This window comes from Petromyzon marinus, chromosome 61, assembly GCF_048934315.1.
Source record: "Petromyzon marinus isolate PM22_M1 ecotype Great Lakes invasive population chromosome 61, UKy_Petmar_22M1.pri1.0, whole genome shotgun sequence".
NCBI classification, from domain to species: domain Eukaryota; kingdom Metazoa; phylum Chordata; class Hyperoartia; order Petromyzontiformes; family Petromyzontidae; genus Petromyzon; species Petromyzon marinus.
The window spans coordinates 9,606,931-9,631,113 of record NC_133727.1 but is presented as its reverse complement, the minus strand read 5'-3'; the positions used below and the strand labels follow the sequence as shown (position 1 = coordinate 9,631,113).

Genomic DNA, 24,183 nt, shown 5'->3' with positions numbered 1-24,183 from the left:
ACGAGAGAGACCTGAATGGGCACAGATGAGAATACTGAGGAGGATGTAGGGAATATCTCTCAGGAAATGAGGCGGTATGAAGAGAAACCAAAGGCGTTCATGGTCTGGGCGCGTGTTCAATGAGGCCGATAAGGTTGTGACGAGGAGGGCTGTGGAGATGCCACCGATGCAATGCAGCAAGAGGAGAGAGAGACCGAGGGGGCGATGAGAGGGTGCGGCGGAACGAGACGCGAGGGCCGTGGATGTGGCTGGAGAAGTGGCACGGAGTAGAGGTTCATGGAGAAGGGAAATCTGAGCATCCGACTCCGTGCAATAGTATGATTTTCTTGCTTGGAAGACCAAACGTATTCTTAGAAGTGTAATCAATGAAGTACCACCAATTATAAACACGACTGGAGTACTGTGTTCTCCGGACCAATAGACACTCTGGAAAGGCACATCCCAAACTTGTGCCCGGTCTTTCATGGGAGAGCAGGCTATGGCATGGATACCGTGAAAGAGCAATTACAAATGAATTCGATAGACTCTTGTTAAGCTAAAGGTTTGTCACTACATCCTACACTCGAGCGAGGTTGAGCCATGTATGGTGTTTATCAGACGAACATCCCAACACGTGTGGCTCTGTGTGCAGCCAGCGTCTGTGGTGTGTATGTGTGACATCATTAGACTTCCAGCAGCACATGACATCGTTGTAGGCTACAACCTACGATAGAGTTTGACTTTTGGCCAAAACTGACTCCAGAAAAGAACTGGCACAGAGAGAGGTTGGTGTTTAATTGTAAGTGTATGATCGTGGACATTAAGGGATATTTAGGATTTAACGATGAGAAGAGTACTCTATGGTTATTTCGGTAAAGTCACGTAGATAGAAAATATTATAGATCACAACGTTTCGATCGCAAGACAAGCAACCGTCTTCAGGTGAAAAAGAGGGGGAATCTGCTGAAGCAGGCTGTTTATAAAGGTTTAGAGATGGGCGGGGCAGCTAATGTAAATGTAGGAGCGAGCAGGAGAGTGTGAGTAGGAGAGAGAAATTTGCTTGTAAATGTAAACTCGGCGAGGCACGAGCTGGGCTAGAGCCTGGAAATCCGCTTGTAAGTGTAAATGTAAGCTCGGCGAGGGCCGAGCTCGGCGATAGGAGTGTGTGGTCTGTGGCAGGACACCACGTTATGGCTAGCAGGGTAACCGGTGGTTGGGATGAGCGATGGAGTGGCAGCCAGATGAGAGAACGCGCCCGAGGGATGTTCACCAAAGTTCAGTCGATATGCCTGAGGGATTCCTGCCAGTCAAGAGAGATGTTTAAGTGCCTGAAATGGGGACGGCATAGATAAAGGCAGAACTAAAACCTTCCCACGGGGGAATACCGAGAGTGCAATATTAATAATTATTCCATTGATTGTCTCTGGTGAATATCAATAAAATACCAGTTCTCGGGGTCTTAAGGGGGGGCGATGTGGGCCCCTGGGATCCACCGCTGGGTTGGTGGCGGGGTTTATGGGGACCAGGGGTCCTTTAATTGGTGGGGCCACTTCACCAACAACTTAGAGAACCACGGAATTACAACACAATCAGTAATAATACTGTGCATCCCTGTGTTAATTCACCGCTGGATGAAGGCCCCTCCTCGCAATGTTGGTCATGGGGGTTTCTTTGACCATAGTTCAGAGTTTCTCGGTCATTGCTCGGTTGATGAAGCGTGGAGCCCAGGGCCCGTTCTTGATTTCACTCGCCACTGATATAAACCCTGGATCAGGAATTAAACTCAGGCGCCGGTTTAACAACGCGCACTTCATTAACTACTGCGCCAGCGCTCCACCCCATTGCAAACATGCATGTGTTTGCTGTGATTTGTGTTTGCTATGACATGTGTTCGCAAGGATATGCGTTTGCTATGACATGCGTTTGCTATGACAAGTGTTTGCTATGACATGTGTTTGCTATTACTTGTGTTCACTATGACATATTTGCTATGACTTAGGTTCGCTATGACATGTGTTTACTATCGCTATGACTTCTGTTCGCTATGACATGTGTTGCTGTGACTTGTGTTCGCTATGACATGTGTTTGCGATGACTTGTGTTCGCTGTGACTTGTGTTTGCTATCACTATGCCTTGTGTTCGATTTGATTTGCGTTTGCAGTTCCAAAGGACATCAGTGCAGTCACTTTCTACTTCAATATCAACAGCAGCTTCGACAGTTGCAGCTCCAGCACCGACTACACAGGCTACGGGACACTCGCTCCAGGTGCTTGAGAATCCCGAACGAGCCCCTTCTGTCACATATTTATTCAACTGGCACCCACGGGATGCATCTTGCCTACCAGTTTCAGTTTCTTTTTCAGTTTCATTTATTTGGTATAGCCCTGTAAGCCATTCAGCTTTTGAATTGGGTGCAACCGCAACAAGCAAAAACATGAACAAGAAACATCTTAAAGTGACTATGCGCAAACAGAAAAATCCAGGAAAAAACAGCAAAGTCTTCCAGAAAAAGCACCGTATTCAGAAAAAGCACCGTATACCAAGGCTCGTGGAGTGGCTTGCCAAGCAACGGCTCACTGACGGATGTCGTTCTTTCTCAAATGCCCTCTGCTCATGTAGCAGCTGATGGTTCAGCTCCCTCCATTTCGTCCGATCTTGAGATGTCTTATTCTTGGTTTCTTCGGTAAAGTCACGTAGAAGGGCAATAATAAAATAAAAATAAACCAAAAAAATTATCACGACGTTTCGATTGCAACACAAGCAATCATCATCAGGTGTGAAAACCACAATAATTTTTTGAAAAAACCGCCACTCTTTTCAAATTTTTCTTGTAACTGTAGAAAAGAAGGAGAAGAAGAGCGGCCTCTTCGACGAGGGAGTGTAACCCAACGGGTGTAATCAATCATGCTAATCCCTCACATTAACATAGCCACTTCCGTACCCTCGTCGAGGAGGCCGCTCTCCTATATTACATTTACATGCTAATTTCTCACGTTAACATCACTAACCCCGGCCACTTCTTTATGACCCTTGAGCTACACCCGTTTAAAACCTTTTAAAACAGTGTGCCTCAGCAGCAGACCATGATTTCCCACCTGATGATAGACACTTGTGTTGTGCCCGAAACGTGATTTATTTTATTTTATACTTATGTGACTTTACCGAAAGAACCAAAGAGTATGGATTTCTGCAGTCACGAAAGCTTTAAATGCAGATTAAAATATACAAACTCCAAATATGCAGGTACCAGGGTCGGGATTGGGAACCTACAGCCTCATGTATGCGAGGTAGTTAACATCTCGCCACCATGGCGCCCGACCTCTGCTGCACTCCACAGCACGATGATAAGCGGCAAGGGAGTTGTATAAGACTATGCTGGATTACAGGCAACCACGTGCAGCATACATTATGAGACCTCCTTTGCCAGTAACAAGATATAGGAATAGGTTTTACCCTTTTAACTGGCACAAAAAACTGACACCTTTATTCAAGGCATCATGTTTGCAATAACCACAACACAAGCAGTCAAAATGCAAACAAAAAAGACAACTCTGATAATAATATGCACTGTCCTTGAATTTGATTGGTCCACACCCGAGACGGCTTTTCTTAGAGCCTAGTCTCCATTGGTGTTGAACCAGAAGACGCCAAAAGGCGTACAACTCAAAAGTGTCAGTTTTTTGTGCCAGTTAAAATGGTAAAACCTATTCCTATATCTTGTTACTGGCAAAGGAGGTCTCATAATGTAAATGCTCACCCTGAGCCCTCAATACTCTGATAGTGCGCTGTTTTTGAGTTGTACGCCTTTTGGCGTCTTCTGGTCTAACACCAATGGAGACTAGGCTCTAAGAAAAGCCGTCTCGGGTGTGGACCAATCAAATTCAAGGACAGTGCATATTATTATCAGAGTTGTCTTTTTTGTTTGCATTTTGACTGCTTGTGTTGTGGTTATTGCAAACATGATGCCTTGAATAAAGGTGTCAGTTTTTTGTGCCAGTTAAAATGGTAAAACCTATTCCTATATCTTGTTACTGGCAAAGGAGGTCTCATAATGTAAATGCTCACCCCGAGCCCTCAATACTCTGATAGTGCGCTGTTTTTGAGTTGTACGCCTTTTGGCATCTTCTGGTCCAACACCAATGGAGACTAGGCTCTAAGAAAAGCCATCTCGGGTGTGGACCAATCAAATTCAAGGACAGTGCATATTATTATCAGAGTTGTCTTTTTTGTTTGCATTTTGACTGCTTGTGTTGTGGTTATTGCAAACATGATGCCTTGAATAAAGGTGTCAGTTTTTTGTGCCAGTTAAAAGGGTAAAACCTATTCCTACACGTGCAGCATAGCCACCGCCACCTGGCTAATGGGTGTTATTGTCTCGCCAATGATTGCATTAAACATTTGATCAAATTGCATTTGATGAGCACAAAGCAACAGTCCACTGCGGCGAAATGAGAGCACCATTAAATATTTTCACAAGTATGAGCGACCCTTCACAAACTTTGAGCGGTCTAAAATGTCACTTGGTAGGGTCCTCCAACGGCCATACTTTGACATCTCCTATATGAAGGATGATACCAAGTTAATAAGGATTCGTAAATTGTTACGTCTGTATTTTCTGTTGATGTGATTGCTGGCGCGCTATCGGCATCGCGTTCTGAGACAGGAGGCGCCGTTCGGAGAGTTCGCAGAGCGTCGAGACCGCGTGGACCTGAGGACGGGCCCCACGAGGCACTTTCGTCTCGGGAGAACTCCGCTCGGAAACCCCTCCAAGGGGCCGTCTCCGCTTTACTCAATAATTGACATTTATAAGGCGGGGAGCACACTTCCCAGCAACACGCCCTGCCATCACATTAGCGTTGGCTGCATAATATTCAAATCAACATTTGACTTTTCATAGCTAGAATTTAGCTTGAGTGTAGAAACCAAGGCCGTAATTATAATATATTCAAGTATGTTCAAAATGTCCCCCCCCCCCCAATATATTGCTATAAAATAGATTTCTATTTATATGATTGTGGTTATGGTTGTACTTTATAAATCCCTACAATACACCATTGGACATTATTGTTAAAAATAAAAGTCCATCCCATGTGTTAGTGAATTTTTTAATATTTTAGGCAGGAAATGTCAGGAAACTAGTTTTCAATTAAAGATTTTTTTCTGTGGCGGGGGACTTCCAGACCCCCTGGAAGATTTGGTCCCCCCCTCCAATGTTGACTCCATGGCTACGGCCTTGGTAGGAACAAATTGAATGTGTAGTGATTGGTGTCCAGGTTGAGGCTATCGACTTGCTGCTGTAACGGACCCCCGGCTTGCCACGTTGTTCTGTAGAGTGGATGCACCTCACGCACCTGCCTCGCTGGACTCACCGTGCCTATATCCGTGATTCACGCTGTGGAAATGCACATGATGTTCTCCATGCACGTCCTGTACAGTGAAAGTGATTTGTGTTCTATGTACGTGCTTATCAGAGGTGCAGGGGAAGGACAACAAACTAAATACAAATTGCAGTTCTAAAGACATCAGTTTTGAATTTACAGTTTGAGAAATGCTGCCCTCCTATTCGCCGGGGTGTCTCACAGCACTTCGCATTTCATCTCAACCTGGCCTGCAAACGGGCATGAGTCTGCCAGTAGGGGGTCGAGGATCTCTCTGTGCAATCCCAATTGAGTACGCTTGTCGTGATCTGCTACACTCTGTGGCGGAGACCATCAACTCACGGCTCCTGACAATTAGGATTAGCCACGGACGGTTGAAACACCGAATCGAACTCAGACTCTCAGCGGTGTTGGCTTCACAGTAACCATACATATGTTGGGCGAACGTTTCATATTTACTGGATTGGCGCCCTAAATTCTTGAGTTTTCCGCCTGCCTCATCATTATATTTGTTGTTTTATTTTGTAACCCGTTTGCAGATGGATATTGGAAATACAACGCGTTTTACCTTCTGTCCACGGCCAATACGTGTATATACAGCTGTGCCATGTACGTCGTTAAAGGCTTCACCTACTTTGTGCCCACGTCCCACACCCTGTTATGCGGTGAGAGCCCTTCGTCATTCATTCACAACGTGCATTTTACCACATTTCGTACTGAACTCTTATGATATAAATGATTTGTCTACATAGATCCTAACCAGCCCAAGCCTACCGTCGCGCCCCAAGTCCAATTCCCTCCCCTCTCATCTATACATTTCTATTTCTCTATTTAAATCAGCTCAAGCCTCCCCGTAAACCAGGTGACTTCTGTGTGGGCACACCCACTGTGAATTTCTCCCTTCTCCCCACCACCCCTTGTGAAAACAGACGCTGCTCATTGCAGCTCAATTCTGCTTCTCTGTACTCCCTCTGTGCTCTCCCCTCTAATCATCTCCCTCTCATCATCCGTGACATCTTGGTCAAGTTATGCATTCTCCGCCTCCTCCCCCTCCTGCCTGGTGCTCCTTCTCTATTCCTGCTGCTCATATTGAGCTGTGCCCTCTTTGACCATCTTAGGGACTTCCGTCCCGGTATCTCTTCTCGTTTCTGTTTCTCCATTAATTACATCCCTGGCTCTACTCCCCTTCTCATGGTGCTGCAAAACAAGTTTTTGTCCAGTATGTAATAATTATTTACAGCCGTTTACAGTTTTTTGTCAATAAATTGCTTAATGGAGGCATTCAACATACCATAAAGGTTGTGGGGTTTTTTTGGCCATACTTCATCACGCTGGTCAATGCGTGTTCGTGAATGGAGTTGCGCAGGACCGGCTGAGGCATCATGTTAACCAAAGAGATACCTGAAAAGAATATGAGTCCAGTACAACGTCGCATATCCGACTCACTGGGAAGTCAGTGAAAGGAGGACACGTGAAAAGGTCGGATATGTGAAATATCTATAGAGACTGTATGCAAGATGCAGGATACATGACAGCGTGTGACAAGGTTGGATGTGTGGACACCGATAGCAAATGACAGTCACATCGCCGTGCACAAATTCCGCACTGGGTGTGGGCATTCAATTGATCAGGGTGCATTTGTGATGGTCCGATATACGGCGTTTACCGTACATTCCCCAAATTTGTCATATTTCCAGATGAATGATGCGAAGGTCGTGTTTCCATCTTGTGTGTGCCTTGAACGGTCAAAGTGCAGCCCTGCAACTGCTTGCTCACGCGACTGCTGGCAGATGGGCCTCCACCCAGTAAACATGCCAACCTTGGGCCAACCGTTGGACCATCATTGGCCCAACGTTCCATGTTTACTGGGTACTCGAGGGAGCCTCTCTGACCTACTCTTCCACTCGCGACCTGCCCATTGACAACCTGGCATACACATTTACACAATTGGGTGGCCAGGTGGGGGGATTTCAGAAACTTGACCCATTCTTTCAGCTGCCGTGTCGGGAGATTGAACCGGCGACTTCTGCATTGCAATTCCAGCGTGCAAAGCACTGACCACTGGCAGTATCCCTTGAGACGCTTTCCCAATGAAAAATGAAACGGTTAATACAACAAAAGAGCTAGCGTAGTGGTTGTGTTGGTCAGGTGATGATATTGTAACCACGTATACAAATGAATGCACTGTATATGACGTGTATAACCTGTATTTATGTGTATTAACTATACATATGTTTCTCATTTGAATCCCAGACAGCCAAACGTGCAATTATTTTGCGGATACCCTGGATGCAGCTAAGTCCTCGGATATTTCCTTGGGCATCGGAATATTCTGTAAGTATCGTTACAATGCACGCCCCTCGGGGGGGGGGGGATTTAACCCATGACCTAATCACATGAACGCACCTGATCTCGTCATATCCCATAAGCCAAGCTGGTTTGAGGCTGGATAGTGCTTTAATGGATGGGTGTCCACCGTGCATCCCAGGTTGTCATACACGGTTACGCAACTACGTGGTGGGCAGTGGAGGAACAGTGAAGCAAAATCCATTTTTTGATTTAAAGCTTTCGTGACTGCAGTAATTCATAATCTTAGCTGTTTCGGTAGAGTCACGTTGAAGGGAAACAATAAAATAATAAAATATATAAAACAATAAAAAATCTCACGACGTTTCGACCATAACACAAACGGTCGTCACCTGATGACGACCGTGATGACGACCGTTTGTGTTATGGTCGAAACGTCGTGAGAATTTTTATTGTTTTATATATATATTTTATTGTTTCCCTTGAACGTGACTTTACCGAAAGAGCTAAGAATAAAAATAAAAATCCATTTTTGTTATGTGCAGCACTGCTATGCTCCCAACCTTCAACCCAGACTGCCTGGCAGCGGTGAAGTATGGTCAAGTAACCTCCGTGGGGAGGCTCTCATCCTGAATTGTAATTCATTTAAATATGAAGGATGTGAGAGAGATTTGACGAGTGATTAAAAAAAAATAAGGGAATGAGATGACGCTAAGCACACAAAGATCCTGCTGGAACAAAGAATGAGGAAGAGGGAGACACGCTGTGCATTAGTACAGTACGAGTGCTACAGTGCCAGTTCCCAGCATCAGTGGACAACGCTGCCAACACCCAAGCCGCTCAGAAAAGTAACCTGTCACGGGCTAGAATCGCCTTGTAGCGGGCACGGTGCGTGTTAAGCGAAAAACGCTTCGATAAAATACCAAAAAAACGCGTTAAAGCGCAAACGCGTAGTGTGAACGCCATTCGTTAAACGGTGATTTACTGTAGAGTGATAATGCACCATTCCAGATCATGCGTTCACGTGTAGTTCTCCCCCCTTCTGGTATTGAGATATTCCTCCTCAGATATTCCTCTTCCAAAAAAGGTTTTTTAATTACCCCAGACGTGGCAATAATAATGATTTCAATGTATAAAGTGCCCTTAAACGACCTTATCAACCTTTCAGCCGGAAATCAAATGAACTTCGCTGAAACTGCACCACTTCCAGTGAAATCGACACAGGTTTTCCCATACAGACATCATGCTCTTTATTTACTCAGGGAAAAAAAGCCCTGTCGAGTGTCAAGTCTCCTTCTCAAGACGGTCCTGCATTGACATGTTTGTCGAGTTTCATTAATGAGGCCCCAAGGAGTGGCGGGAAACAGAGGCGGACGAACTCCCGCGCCGGCATGCCTGACGATCTCGAGTGTGCATCGACACAAATAATAATTTTAAATTGTATAAAATTTTTACTTAAAACTTTCGTGACTGCAGGAAATCATGTTCTATGGTTCTTTCGGTAAAGTCACGTAGATAGAAGAAGAAAATAAAAAATAATAAAGTGTATACAAATATCACGACGTTTCAATCGCAACACAAGCAGTCGTGATCAGGAACAGGGAGGTTAGCCTCTGAGGGCAAGCTGTTTATAAAGGTTTAGAGATGGGCGGGGCAGCTAATGTTAATGTTGGAGAGGGCCCGACACCGGCAGTAGGTCTACACCAATCAAAGAGCTGTTTATAAAGGTTTAGAGATGGACGGGGCAGCTAATGTTAATGTGGGAGAAAGCTCCGACACCGACAGTAAGTCTACACTAATCAATGCATTGCACCTCGCTCCACACACCCACACTGCAGACGGTGGAGGTTGACAAGAAAACACAAATCAAGTCATGACCCAAAGTGGTTGATGACATATTTCCAATGATTGCTGTGTCTATAAGCTTCCTCTCGATTGAAATTGTATCTGTCCGTATATATGGATGGCTACATGAACGAATCTTTGTTGATAGCCAGTAGGCGTGCAAAGTACCATCGTCTTAGAGAAATCAATTTCGTGTGAGCCAGCTGCATTAAAATAATGATCAGCCACGGCAGAACTATTGGTCCAACCATGTTTCAAATCTGCCTCATGTTCACGGACACGGTCCAAGACATGTCGCTTAGTTTCCCCAATGTAACTGCTCCCACAGATACAGCTTAGTTTGTAGACGCCAGGATATTGCATATCAGAAATCTTGTCTTTCACAGATGGGATCAGATCACGAATTGTATGTACTGTGTTAAATCTGACCTGGATCTTGTGTTTGTTCATGATTTTGGAAATCTGCTATATATGGCAGGATGATGGTTTTGATTGGATCCTCATATGGCTCCTTCCTCACGGTTGGGGTGATGGCTTTGCGGATTGTGTAGTCAGAATATCCATTCGCCTTGAGAGATTGGTGTACGTGTTTAAGTTTACTGGTTAGGTGTTCATGGTCGGAGATACATTGAGCTCTATGATGTAGCGTTTTGATGATGGAATTCTTCTGGGATGGATGGTGGTGGGAATGAGGTTTTAGGTAGGCGTCAGTATGGGTTACTTTCCTGTAGACAGAATGGCTCATTGAGCCATCTAGTCTCTTTTTCATTAGGACATCCAAGAAAGGTAGCATGCCATCCTTTTCTACCTCCATGCTGAATTTGATGGCTGGGTGTATGGAATTGATGTGTTTGAGGAATCGGTTTAGAGCCGGTCGGCCATGTGGCCAGATGACAAATGTGTCATCTACGTACCTCTTCCACAGGAACGGGCGTAGAGTGGATGCCTGGGTGGCGTCTGTCTCAAATTTCCCATGAAAATATTGGCTACAACTGGAGATAAGGGATAACCCATTGGGGTGCCTTCAGTTTGTTTATAGAATGTTCCATTCCAGGTGAAGTATGTATTGGTGAGGCAGTGTCTCACCAGGGCCGGTACATCAGCATTCAATCTTTGTTGTCTTTTTGTTTGCATTTTGACCGCAAGTGTTGTGGTTAATGCAAGTATGATCCCTTGTAAAAAGGTATCAGTTTTGTTGCAGTCACGAAAGCTTTAAATCAAAATTTAACCTATTTGTATGTATGTAAGAACTTATTTCGCACCGTACATAGCTTCCCAGGGGCCTCTGCCAGCTGGAGGGCTTCCAGAGATTAAGTGAAATGTTATTTCATTTGTGAATCCTGAATTTTATTTGTTGTTGGTCATTTAAAAATAAATTTTGTTTTTCTTTAGCTTTGTTTTCCTTTTGAAAATATTACTGGGGGCCTCACAGTACCTGTAGTCAAGGGGCCTACAAAATCTTAATCCGGCCCTGAGTGCAGTACTCGGAGGAGGGTAAACGAGTCCAGGAGCACTGAAGGCAAATTAATTATTAGATTGCCGCTGTGTGAAACGTGATTTTGTACACGCGTTGTGTTTATTATTCAATGTTTTTTTTCCCCAGATGAAAATGCACAATTCACAAAAACATTAGCGCCCTGGCTTGACCTTGCTGAATTCGTCAATATCGAACGTAAGTACCGTGTTCACATTACTCTTAATCCTTAACTTTATAAACGTAAGTTTGGTGTAGCGGGTAAATAAAATCACCGTCACGTAATTTACAAATGAAATGCCAAGTTGCACACCATAAAAGTCGGGGTAGAGCCTGCCGGATGGTGATTCTCACTCGGATTCCAGTCGCGTTCTGCGTGGTTGCGCCCGCCGCTCCATCGCGGATAAGGTGTTCCAACTCCGCGACAGTTCGACGATGACGACTGAAGCTCCTCCTGCTCCTGGCCACTACCAAGTCGGCACCGCTGAGCCCGGCTGTGGCGTTTAAAACTTTGAAGGCTCCGTCGGCAGCATATTGAGTTGCCTTGTTGACCTCAGAAAAAAATGCGTGGACTCAAATGCCGTACCAAATGATGTAAACAAATGAATAGGTGTTGCCCTTTACAGCAAGAATACAGGAGAGGGGGTTAAGATATTCAAGCACCAAATAGGCACTGATCGTGAGGCATCGAGTTTGCATTCACCACATATGCTTGTGGTAAAACATGCAAACACACATGCTTTGATATAATGCGTTAATTGTCCTTAAGTAGGACGCACAGTCTGCTTCACTTAGAGTGGAGGTTAAAGACCATGGCGTCTGTTACAAGAATAGGCCATTGTGTGCCGGCGTCATATCCCAAATGAGACAAAAATAATAATAATAATGATACCGCAAATATTAACTCAGTTGGGATTATCGCAATCTTAGTACCCCCCTAAAGTGATAGATTGGCAGGATTCTTCAGCAAAAGAATCATCATACTCGGTGGGGCTTTCCTTGCTAAAAAAAAAGCGTGATACCCCCCAACCTTGGGATTATCTGGAAGAGGGGGGCGAATGGTTACGCACCGGCCGGTATTCTTGTGTGGTGCCAATGTAATTGTTAAGATAAAGGGTACAGCCCTGCAATTGCTTGGTAACGCCACTGGTGGCACAAGGGCCTCCACAAGAAGGACCTCTAAAGAGCGCCCTCGTGAATATTTTTTAACGACTCTTTCCGAAAGAGGTGGGGAAATTCAAAATTACTGCACTACACACGACCTGCTGATCAACTGTTATCTTATCGCTTGGTTAAATAAAGGGTGCTGACTGACTGATACTTTGTGCACCCGGTAGTATGAATAGGTACACCACAGTCGATTACAAGGCATCTGTCCAGCGTGGATTCATTAAGTGTTCCATCCAAAGACTGGTCTGAGGCACGATTCTCTCCTGAATGTTGTTCTGCTCTTCATCTGCCCATACGTCCTTGTTGAACATCATCTCATGTCATCGTTTCTTTCTTCCTCTTGGTCGTTTTCCAGAAGTGTCTTCCCTCAATCACCTCCTCCTGCTCATTCCCTCTCACCACTGCCTGACCAATCCACATTGTCTTTCTCTTCCTGATACAAGGAGTCCACTTTCTTCTCACACCTGACACAGCATCTCTCCATTAACTTTTCTTCTACCCAGCTTATCTCCATAACTTGCTTTCAACTCCACATTTCAAAACCTTCCAGTTTTTTTGTCTTCCTTTTGTATTGCCCACGTCTCGCAGGAAAACGTCGCCATAATCCAGGCGCAGCGCTGTATTATTCCTCTCTCTTTAATTTGTCATCCAAAGAATTATGTTCTAATCACCTTTCTATTTCTGCAGATGTCCTTGGCTAACATCGAAGAATAGGCCAAAATATCATCGAGAGCACTGTCCTAGTGGAGGCCCTTCTGCCATTAGTGGCGTGAACAAGCAATTACAGGGACTGCAAGTTTATTCCCTTTTTTACTTTAATCAGTGCGTGATGTTGTTGTCGTCTATCTCTTACAGTGGAAGTCGACACCACCCCGGGCAAAAACTATTACATGGTTTTCCAGTATGCATCAAAATCAAACCCCCAGCTAATTGTCTCATACTTTCAGATAGTTGTCACGGCTGACGTGAACTCCACCAATGTGACAACATGTCCAAACAGCCTTTGCCCCATCACACCACAGTACACCTTTCCGGTGTACGGGTCAACCAGCCAGACCTTCAAGATCTATCGACTTAACAACGCACACGTGTTTGCAATCGCCAGGGATATATTCACGATCAGTTGTGACCCTTCCATCATCTTCAGTGTAATGTCCATTGCAGGAGATGGAATTGTAAAGCAAGTCAGGTTTCCACCGAAAGGTACGGCAACAGCAGTTTATGCAAATGCTGTCGCAAGAAGTCACACGTTTAGCGCAATGGTCCTTCGCTTGCTATGCGTGGTAAATTAATTAATGTACGGACTTAATTTTCCTTTCTTTTGGCATCTGTCACGAGCCACCGCTCGGTTCACACCTAGAGTGAGCAAGGTCAGCGGTGTCTGCTGACTCTTTTTTCATGAGGCTTATTCTCATAATCTCGACTTAAAGCTTTCGTGACTGCAGGAATTCATATTCTTTGGGTCTTTCGCTAAAGTCACGTAGTTAGGTTAAAAGAAATTAACAAAAATAACGGACGTGCTCGCCGTGTGATTGAGCATTCTATCCGAGACTACACTTTGTCAACATCGCCCAGAAACATCGTTTTTGTTATTTGCGTTATTTTCTTTGAACCTATCTGCGTGACTTTACCGAAAGACCCAAATAATAATAATTACTCTCATAATCTCTATTCTCTCTATGATCTCTTCAAAGACGTCTGGCCAGCGTCGAAGATGGTTCAAAATTATTATCTAGAAGGGCTCCTCTAAAGGAACCAATAGCTCTAGAGGAGCTCGAGAGGTGGAGGCCTTTCCACCAGCAGTGGCATGAACAAGACATTTCAGCCCTGCACTTTTGGCTTTGAAGCTCATGATATGCGCATTGATCGTGTGTGTGACGATCAATGTTTTTGGCTGTGTACACATCGTATGGAGTGGTGGTTTCCGATTGTTTTTGGAGCCAGTGTATGTGATGTGACTTACCGTAATGGCAAAAAGGGCATAGACCTTCACAGATAGCTTGTCCAACAATGTGCCGTATGAATTGCCCCGAAAATAAATGCCACTTCTAACTACACAGGACCCAGCAGCCTGTCGAGACCCCAGTTCATCCTCCACTCGGTGGGAAGTTCACTCCTTCTCTTCTGCTGTGCCAACAATATAGAACTCCCTTCCTCTCCCTGGCCATGTATCCGTGCTGTTTGATGATCTCTTCTCTAGAATATGAATTCCATATGAAACACTTGTCTACATGATGCATATGTCACACGGTTTTGTTGTATAGCAATTGCTCATGCCACTGTTGGTATGATGGCCTCCACTAACAGGAGCTCGAGAGACTCGCTCTATATGGTTTTTGGTCTAGTGTCCCACGTCAGCCAAATATGGAAGAGGTGGCAGTTCCCACACTTTACCCCACCACTCGTGACTTGTCGATCATCTGTGGTGAACCTATTTACACCGCTGGGGTGGACAGAGCCAGTTGTGGGGGATTCAGGATAAACTTCCCCCACCATTTCAACTGCCGCGCCGGGAGATGGATTCGAACTGACAACCTCTGGACTGAAAATCCAGTGCACTACTGACCATTACACCACTATGGTAATATCCCACATTTGTATTGTACTGTCTTACCGTGAGCGATGATGATTGTGGTGACAATAAACATTGACCGTGGTAATTTTTTAATGTATTGTGTTCGTCTGCTGTCCTTTTCTGTGCAGATTACAAAGTCAGCCAGCAGGTAGGCTGTATCTGCTTGGCTGATGACCCCCTGACCTGCTTGGGAAGATCCATGTACTTAAATCCTGAAGGACATTTTGTCCCAATTTTGAATCTTAACCAAGTCACTTGCAATGACTACTGGATACTGAAGGAAGATGGCACCTTGCAGCACCAAGCGTCCACGGCCTGTTTGAGATTCTATGAGTTTCTAAAAAAAAATGCAATTATCGATGCCTGCAATGGTTACGACATCGTATTCTTTGAGAACGGGCGGATACTCGCCTCGTCCCCTGACTACTGCCTCCACGTCAACGTGAACTGCAGTTACACCAAGTGCGACAACTCCTCGACCACCTTCGTATTCCGATCAGGTCTGTTATAACATAACGATTCATTATATGTATTACTTGGATTCACCACACCCGGCCGCCTTTGTCTCCCCAATGGCGATGTTCACACCACAAGTTACTCGTTTGAGGCTGAGTCGACCTAGGGGAGGCCCAGGACCGGTTCAAATAATCGTCACCGGTGGTGGCCATAAGCGGCAATGTAACTCGGGTCGCCGGGTTCGTAGCGCGGCGCGCTAACCACTACACCACAATGCGTTACGCTTCCACATTGGGAGGGTCACGTGACAGATTTGACATCACAGCTCACTTGCCGTGCAAAAAATATATACATTATTGAGCTCCCCCGCCCCCCCAAAAAAACTAAAGTGTATTTATAAATTTTGCATGGTGTACAGTCTGGAAAGTACCCACATGGCAAATTTCAAGTTTGTTGCATGTCGGGAAGTACGCTAAACATTTTGATCAGACACACATTCACAACTTTGCCTTTTATATATCGAGATAACGATCATTTACACACCAAAGGGAACTCAGACAGCCCCCCCCCCCCCTTTAAATGGTATTTGGCCTACTTTTCCACACTGGCCAGACATCTTTAAAGAGGCGGTGGTACCCACATTTTTCCCCCCACGTGTGAACCCCTCAAAAAAGTTTGTTTGTGAACAATAGGTGGGGGGGGGGGGCTATATAGGAAACCCACGTCCTTGTTTCAGCCGCTTCGTCGGGAAAGGTCGAACCGACGACCTCTGGGGAGCGTGTGCAATAACAATTACACCACTATGGGAGCATTCCTTTGCCCTATATATGTAGACACAATATTCTTAGTAAAACTCCATGACACGGAATAGGCGGAATCTAAAGGAACACGGATTTTCCTTTGTCTTATTAAAAACTCTTGCAGATATTCATCCACTGGGGTTGGAATCTGGATTTATCCCCAACGAGGCATTTGTAGCCTCTTCTTACATTCCGGGCTCCGAGCCCTATCTCGCCCGGCTCAACTCCCGCATTGGCCACTGGCAGCCCCTGAGCACGCAGGGAGCGTACCTGACTGTGAACCTACCGGCGAGGTGCTACTTGTATGGAATTGACATCCAGGGATCCGTGCCAGAGTACGACGACAAAGTTCATGTCAACTCGAGTTGGGTGACGTCGATGGTCTTGTCCCTGTTTGATTACAACATTCTCATACATAACGAGGTACGTACCCTGTCCGGTATTATTTTTATACTGCACTGCATGCTGGATTTTGATGACATGTATCCTTTTTCCCTTGACTATACAGCGCATACTACCTGCAATGATCGGTGCATTGACATAAACAAATTTAACAAAACCTCAAGAGTTGGAAAGAGAAGTGTGAAGAATTAGCATGCTTGTAATGATAATGATAGACAGAAAGAGGAGCCCATGCACCAGAGGACTATGCTGGTTAATCAGTCACACAATTGAAACTTAAGATAAGTAAGTGGGGTTGTGGGCAGGACGCATCGCTAGAAGGGCAGATGGCTAATGGTCAAGAATAATGGTAGAGCGAAGACCAATGAACGGAACGCGTCCTAGAGTACGTCCACTAAGGAGATGGAACAATTAAATCAGCTCTTGTACAGGTTCCTGGTGGATTGTAACATCGGGAGATACTGAGAGATGGCAGTGGCTTGGAGAAGCCTTCATTCAGCAATGGGTTTACAAAGATGATGATGATGGATAAATCAGTGGTGGTGATGGAGGACGCTGACAGTTTGTCGAAAGTCCACCTATCGCGTAAAAATGATCAGCCCATCAGCCCTGGGCACTCTGAATCCATATGCAATACCTGAATTTTGTTCCAGCAGGTACTGTATACACTGAATCCATTTAAACATTTTCTCTCTAGCTCGCTGCATGCCATGCTATGGTGCGTTCCTTGCATAGTCCAAATATTCGTAAATATAATGTAACAAAATAAATAAGCATACAATCAAATAGACAAAGTTTTACTCATCCCTTCGACCACATGGCCTTCTGGGAGTGAATGTTTTTATCTGCATTCGTTAATACAAGTACTGTACAGTGAGGGAAAAAAGTATTTGATCCCCTGCTGATTTTGTACGTTTGCCCACTGACAAAGAAATGATCAGTCTATTATTTTAATGGTAGGTTTATTTGAACAGTGAGAGACAGAATAACAACAACAGAAATCCAGAAAAACGCATGTCAAAAATGTTATAAATTGATTTGCATTTTAATTAGGGAAATAAGTATTTGACCCCCTCTCAATCAGAAAGATTTCTGACTCCCAGGTGTCTTTTATACAGGTAACAAGCTGAGATTAGGAGCACACTCTTAATGGGAGTGCTCCTAATCTCAGCTTGTTACCTGTATAAAGACACCTGTCCACAGAAGCAATCAATCAATCAGATTCCAAACTCTCCACCATGGCCAAGACCAAAGAGCTCTCCAAGGATGTCAGGGACAAAATTGTAGACCTACACAAGGCTGGAATGGGCTACAAGACCATTGCCAAGCAGCTTGGTGAGAAGGTGACAACAGTTGGTGCGATTATTCGCAAATGGAAGAAATACAAAAGAACTGTCAATCTCCCTCGACCTGGGGCTCCATGCAAGATCTCACCTCGTGGAGTTGCAATGATCATGAGAACGGTGAGGAATCAGCCCAGAACTGCACGGGGGGATCTTGTCAATGATCTCAAGGCAGCTGGGACCATAGTCACCAATAAAACAATTAGTAACACACTACGCCGTGAAGGAATGAATTCCTGCAGCACCCGCAATGTCCCCCTGCTCAAGAAAGCACATATACATGCCCGTCTGAAGTTTGCCAATGAACATCTGAATGATTCAGAGGACAACTGGGTGAAAGTGTTGTGGTCAGATGAGACCAAAATGGAGCTCTTTGGCATCAACTCAACTCACCACGTTTGGAGGAGGAGGAATGCTGCCTATGACCCCAAGAACACCATCGCCACCATCAAACATGGAGGTGGAAACATGCTTTGGGGGTGTTTTTCTGATAAGGGGACAGGACAACTTCACCACATCAAAGGGACGATGGACGGGGCTATGTACCGTCAAATCTTGGGTGAGAACCTCCTTCCCTCAGCCAGGGCATTGAAAATGCGTCGTGGATGGGTATTCCAGCATGACAATGACCCAGAACACACGGCCAAGGCAACAAAGGAGTGGCTCAAGAAGAAGCACATTAAGCTCCTGGAGTGGCCTAGCCAGTCTCCAGACCCTAATCCTATAGAAAATCTGTGGAGGGAGCTGAAGGTTCGAGTTGCCAAATGTCAGCCTCGAAACCTTAATGACTTGGAGAAGATCTGCAAAGAGGAGTGGGACAAAATCCCTCCTGAGATGTGTGCAAACCTGGTGGCCAACTACAAGAAACGTCTGACCTCTGTGATTGCCAACAAGGGTTTTTGCCACCAAGTACGAAGTCATGTTTTGCAGAGGGGTGAAATACTTATTTCCCTCATTAAAATGCAAATTAATTTACAACATTTTTGACATGCGTTTTTATGGATTGTTTTGTTGTTATCTGTCTCTCACTGTTCAAATAAACCTACCATTAAAATTATAGACTGATCATTTCTTTGTCAGTGGGCAAACGTACAAAATCAGCAGGGGATCAAATACTTTTTTCCCTCACTGTATACCCTGGACTGCTCTCATGTTAAGTGTGTCATCAGAAATCAGGCTTTCAAGGCGCTCTACTCCTCCCACCCAGCTTAAAATACGCTGCCAAGTTTAGCAGTGTTCATTGGAGCGCTGTCTTTCCGACAGCTCTGTTTCTTCACCTGAGGAAAGCTTCTTGTGTTGTGGCCGAAACGTCGTGAGAATTTTATTTTATTATGTTTTATTTTTATTATTTTATTATTTCCCTTCTACGTGACTTTAACGAAAGAACCAATAATATTAATTAACTGTTGATGTCTGGTGGATGATATACTGTAAGGACACATGAACAGTTTCTTTGCAATCCTAATCTATCCTACATCAGCAGGAAACTGCTGATGGAGGGTGGCGAGTTTGTGCAGTAAAGTATAGAGCTTATGTGCACCTATGCCTAACTTTTTAATTTGACATTTGCACTGTTTTTTATTTGTGTTTCGTATTTGAACATCAAATACCTCCTTTGTTATTTGTGCAATATTCCTGACGACCCTGTACTCGTTCTCTGCTATATTGACGATTTGTTTTTTGTTGTTGCTGCTGCTGTGTGGGGGCTAACGCCCCCCTCCTCCTCTCCCCCCTCCTCCTCCGCGCCTGTTCGCCGGGCTGCCGCCGATCAAGTGATCGGCCTCCCCGCACCAGCGTCCTCTCTGAGGGACATGGCTAGTGGCTGGCTCACCACCGCCTGGAGTTATCCCACATACTCCCCACGTCCACTACCCCAAATGTCCGGAGGTGGCTGCGTGCTCACGCGTGCCTGCGTGGGTGCACCCCCGCTCACCTCGGCTCGCGCTAAAAATAGCCGTATGAATATGCACGCGTCCCTCCCCACCTCCCGTTGGGTCGGCTTTAATCCGCTGTACAAACACGCACGTGGGCACAGGCACGCGGGCAAAAACGACGGCCGGGTTGACAATAATATTCGCGCGTTCAACCGCTGAGTGCTATCGTCGCTACGTGAACACACTACGGAAAACGCGCTGGGTAAAACATGCACGTGAACTGGTTTTAACTCACCCCTCCCTCGCCAAATTACTCGCGCGGCACCGCTGTGCAGACGCGGGATCGTTAATGAATTACTGCCCGCGTGCCTCCCACACACCCGCTAGAATTATGTCCCACGCCGATACCCTTAATGCGATCGTCGCTACGTAAACACACTGCGCAAAACGCGCTATGTAAACACGCACACGAATTTCAGCAATCGTTTATGATTGAATACACACGAGCTTCACACGTACGCACGTACTCACACCACACCTACGCTCTCCCCACACACACAGAAATCACGCGGCGTCGGTGTTCTGTGCTAAATTTTAGTACTGGCGCGCCTGAAGAAAAACCCTGCGTGGTCCGGAGCGAAATTCTCAGCGAGCAGCGCCCAGCCTATTCCTATTCAATCCCTAGGTGGACCCTTATGCTACTTCTCACCCCGCGGATGTACTCACGGTGTCTAACGGACGCGGTGGGAGTTGGAGGGAAAAGGGTCCGAGAGGTCTCTGCCTGGGGTCGAGTCGTAGCAGCACTCGCCCGCGTCGCACGGACGCTGTGAGCGGCTGGGAGTCCGACCGGGTAGCTGAACTGCTCGAGGAGAACTGCCCAACGTTTTTCCCTTCCCTCCATTTGTCCCCTCGGAATCTAAAAATCCAGGGTCACGTGGTGTTACCCTCCGCAGCCAATCAGGCACCTACCTTCGATTTTAAACCAATGCCCCGCCCTTGCCTGAAACGGTGCCTACGGAGCACCTTCACCCATTGTTTACGCACCCGCCCTCCCCACCCCCCACCCCAACCAGTTTGGTCAGGGTGGCCGTCCCGCGGAATACACGTCAGTCGGTTCAGGAACCTCCCTCCCATCTCCTCTTATGCGCTGCTCGCTGGGTGTTTGCCCCCGAGGCCCTATCTCTCCATGCTGTGAGTGTTTTCATGGCAGTTCGCTCGGTGAACTTCGTTGTGCCCATACAATTTTAAGCTAATTCACGGGGCCGCAATGCCATTCGGCTTGGGGGGGGTCGGCCAATCTCCTGGCACTGGGAAACTGTGGGACATCCCCACTAGGGGCCCCTCAGGTAAAAACCCATGGTACCAGGTGCCCCCCCCCCACGAGACCCTACGTGGGTGCATGTGTGTGTTTAGTGGGGGTGTGCGTGCGTTCGTGTGGAGGGGTGTGAGGGGATAGCAGCGCCGGCGGAGTTGCTCCGTTGCTGTGGCACCACAGCTGTGCTCATGCACCACGGATCTCCCTTATAGAAAATCTGGGAAACTGGCTAAATAGGATCATCCGTGAAACAAAAAGAATCAGAATATATATTTGTACTGGAGGAATCCTATGAGATATAGAGCTATGTTTCACAGATGTCGAGTATGGGCGGGTCAGAATGGTATAACAACCAACTTTACAAAACACAATAGGAGTGCAAAGTATAGAAAAGATAAACAAATAACTTTAAATCTAGGGACCTCCTTTGCCAGTACCAAAATATTCGAATACGTTTTTCCCCTTTTTTCTGGAAAAAAAAACAGGTGTTAAGATGTTAAAACACCAAACTGAAACCTTTTACAAGGAATCATGTATGCATTTACCACAATACTTGTGGTCAGAATGCAAACAAAAAACGTACGCTGATAATATATACATTGTCTTTGAAATTGAGTGGCCTATTCTCAAATAACTTTAAAATACATACAAATAAAACTGAACATTTTTTTAATCTTACTAGGTAAAGCCCACTGAGCGATTAGCTTAGTTTCAGAAGCGACCTGGCTACAAATGATAGCTCTACAAAGTGACTCATCATGTGGGAATTTAAAGCAGATAAACATCAAAATTATCGAAATGCATGTTTCTAAATAAATAAACTTAAAGTCAATGCTTTATAACTGCCATCATTATAACTGCTAAAACCATAGCATTGGCTCTGCAGTTTGAAGGCGACCATGGGGGTCCCTTGATTAGAGAAGGAAGCTGCACAAATTGTAATAACTACCGGGCATGTCTTCCCTCAGCATGTTGGTGAAGTTCCTATAAATTATTACACTATGTAACACAATTTTTGTTCCTGGGTAGTAAGTGTTATTTCATAATTGCTTATGCCTAAAAAGTATAGAAAATGGCTTTTATTCCCCACAAACTTTGTTTTTTGTGACCAGGACAGTGGTATTTAGAAAATTACCTATTTTCAATGAGAAAACGGGCGAATTTGTGTCTTTTCGTTCACATAAAGTCAGAAAAAACAACATATGAATCCAATTTACCATCTAAATATACTAAAGTAATACAAAAATTACTACAAAAGATTTAGATTGTGAGTAGTTTTTCGAGATTTACGATTATACTGTAAATCACTTTCACAAATCAGCACCCAAAGGTAGTCTCCCCTCATGTTCTCGTTATACTGTCGTTGGTAGCGGTGTTCAAAGTCCAGTATATCCTGGTGGAAGCGCTCGCCTTGCTCCTCCGAGTGCTCCCATGTTCTCCTTGAATTTATCAAGATGAGCATCAAGGATATGGACTTTGAGGGACATCCTACAGCCCATTGTGACGTAGTTCTTCACCCGAGTCTCAACCAGCTCCACATAGTTTTCGACCTTGTGATTACCCAGGAAGCCACGAACCACTACGACAAAGCTGTTCCAAGCCGCTTTCTCCTTACTAGTGAGCTTCTTGGGGAATTAATTGCACTCCAGGATCTTCTTTATCTGTGGTCCGAAGAAGACACAGGGTTTGACCTTTGCCTCAGACAGCTTAGGGAAGAAGTCTTGAATGTACTTGAAGGCTGCCGACTCCTTATCTACAGCTCTGACAAATTGTTTCATGAGGCCCAATTTTATGTGCAGTGGTGGCATCAGCACTTTCCGGGGGTCCACCAGTGGCTCCCACTTGACGTTGTTCCTCCCCAAAGAGAACTCGGTCCTCTGTGGCCAGTCCCACCTGTGGTAGTGCGCCTTGGTGTCCCTGCTGTGTCAAAGGCAAAGATAGCGGGGAAACTTGGTAAAACCGCCTTGGAAACCCATCAAGAATGACACCATTTTGAAGTCTCCGATGACCTCCCAGTCGTACTCATCATACTTCAAGGCGTCCAGCAAGGTCTTGATGCTGTTGTAATCCTCTTTGAGGTGCACCGGGTGAGCCAGGGGAAGAGGCGGGTACTTGTTACCATTATAGAGTAGCGTAGCTTTGTGGCTCCTGGATGAGCTGTCAATGAAGAGGCGCCACTCATTCTGGTTACAGGCGATTCGGATTGCCTCGACCAGATTGGTCACATTGTGGGAGAAGCAGAGCCCATCTTGACGGGTGAAGAAGCTGCAAAAACGTTGCTGACGCTTCCTCTGATCTGCGACTTGCACACTTTCATCCAACAAGTTCGACTGCTTGAGCCTGGACGTCAAACCGCAGCATTGGACTTGGTGAGACCAAGATCTCTGATCAAATCGTTGAGGTCTTTTTGTTTGGGGTAGTATGGGTTTCTCTCCTCAGCACCACCTCTGAAATTGTTATCTAGATTTACAATGTCTTCCTTGCTCTCTGACTTGCTGCTCTCTTCTAAAGACAGCTGCTCTCTCTCCGGAGGAGTGGGTACGGGGAGCTCATGGCAGTGTAGCACAGGGGCGATGGATGAAGGAAGGTCCGGATGCGTGATAGCAGGTGCATTCTTGCCAGTCCGACGTTTGGAATGGTCCAACATGCAGAAGTAGCAGTTGCTTGAGTGGTCAGTGGGTTCCCACCAAATTCTTGGGATAGCGAACTTCATCCTACAAAAATACCATTCTACAAAAATACATTTATTTCACCCATGACTAATGTGCAAGAGATTCTCGCAACATTTTTCATATCTTATATATTTTTTCAACAACATTGAAAATTCTAAAACATTTTAAAATTAAAAACTTTTACAATATAAAAAATGTTAACACATTTTTTTCGCTTAAAATTCCGAGCAACAATTGCCCATCTTACCTTCCAGAGTTTTTTTGCATTGCTCGCAGATGAAATGAGGTGCCCAGGGTTTGTCTTGATCCCCGACATGCATGTCGAAATATGCCTTATAGGCCTCACACATCTTAGCAGATACTTTCACAGAGTACTTTTTCGCTCCTATCTTGATAAATTGGCCGCAGACATAGCAAAATGCGTCTACCGGATGCTTGCAGCCTCTTGATGCCATCTCAGAAATATGCAGATATGTATCCACTTAGGCAGCTGGAACTAAATTGAACTGGTGGGCTTAAGTCCCCTGCATTTATACTGATATTTATATTGCTGAAAAGTACTAGAATGTTCTATAAGTTACTCAAAGTTTAC

At 45.3% G+C, this 24,183-nt stretch overlaps 1 protein-coding gene across 2 annotated transcripts in view; it reads left to right on the top strand.

The window, feature by feature from the left end:
* LOC116955660 (polycystin family receptor for egg jelly-like) overlaps positions 1–24,183 on the top strand; it is a 96,963-nt gene that overhangs the window by 3,632 nt on the left and 69,148 nt on the right. For both annotated transcript variants that reach the window (XM_032976875.2, XM_032976874.2), the window contains exons 2-8: positions 2,142–2,246; positions 5,898–6,023; positions 7,612–7,692; positions 11,114–11,182; positions 13,010–13,357; positions 14,858–15,229; positions 16,110–16,408. In XM_032976875.2, coding sequence (XP_032832766.2) covers positions 2,142–2,246; positions 5,898–6,023; positions 7,612–7,692; positions 11,114–11,182; positions 13,010–13,357; positions 14,858–15,229; positions 16,110–16,408 — 1,400 coding nt within the window. The remainder of the gene's footprint in view (positions 1–2,141; positions 2,247–5,897; positions 6,024–7,611; positions 7,693–11,113; positions 11,183–13,009; positions 13,358–14,857; positions 15,230–16,109; positions 16,409–24,183) is intronic.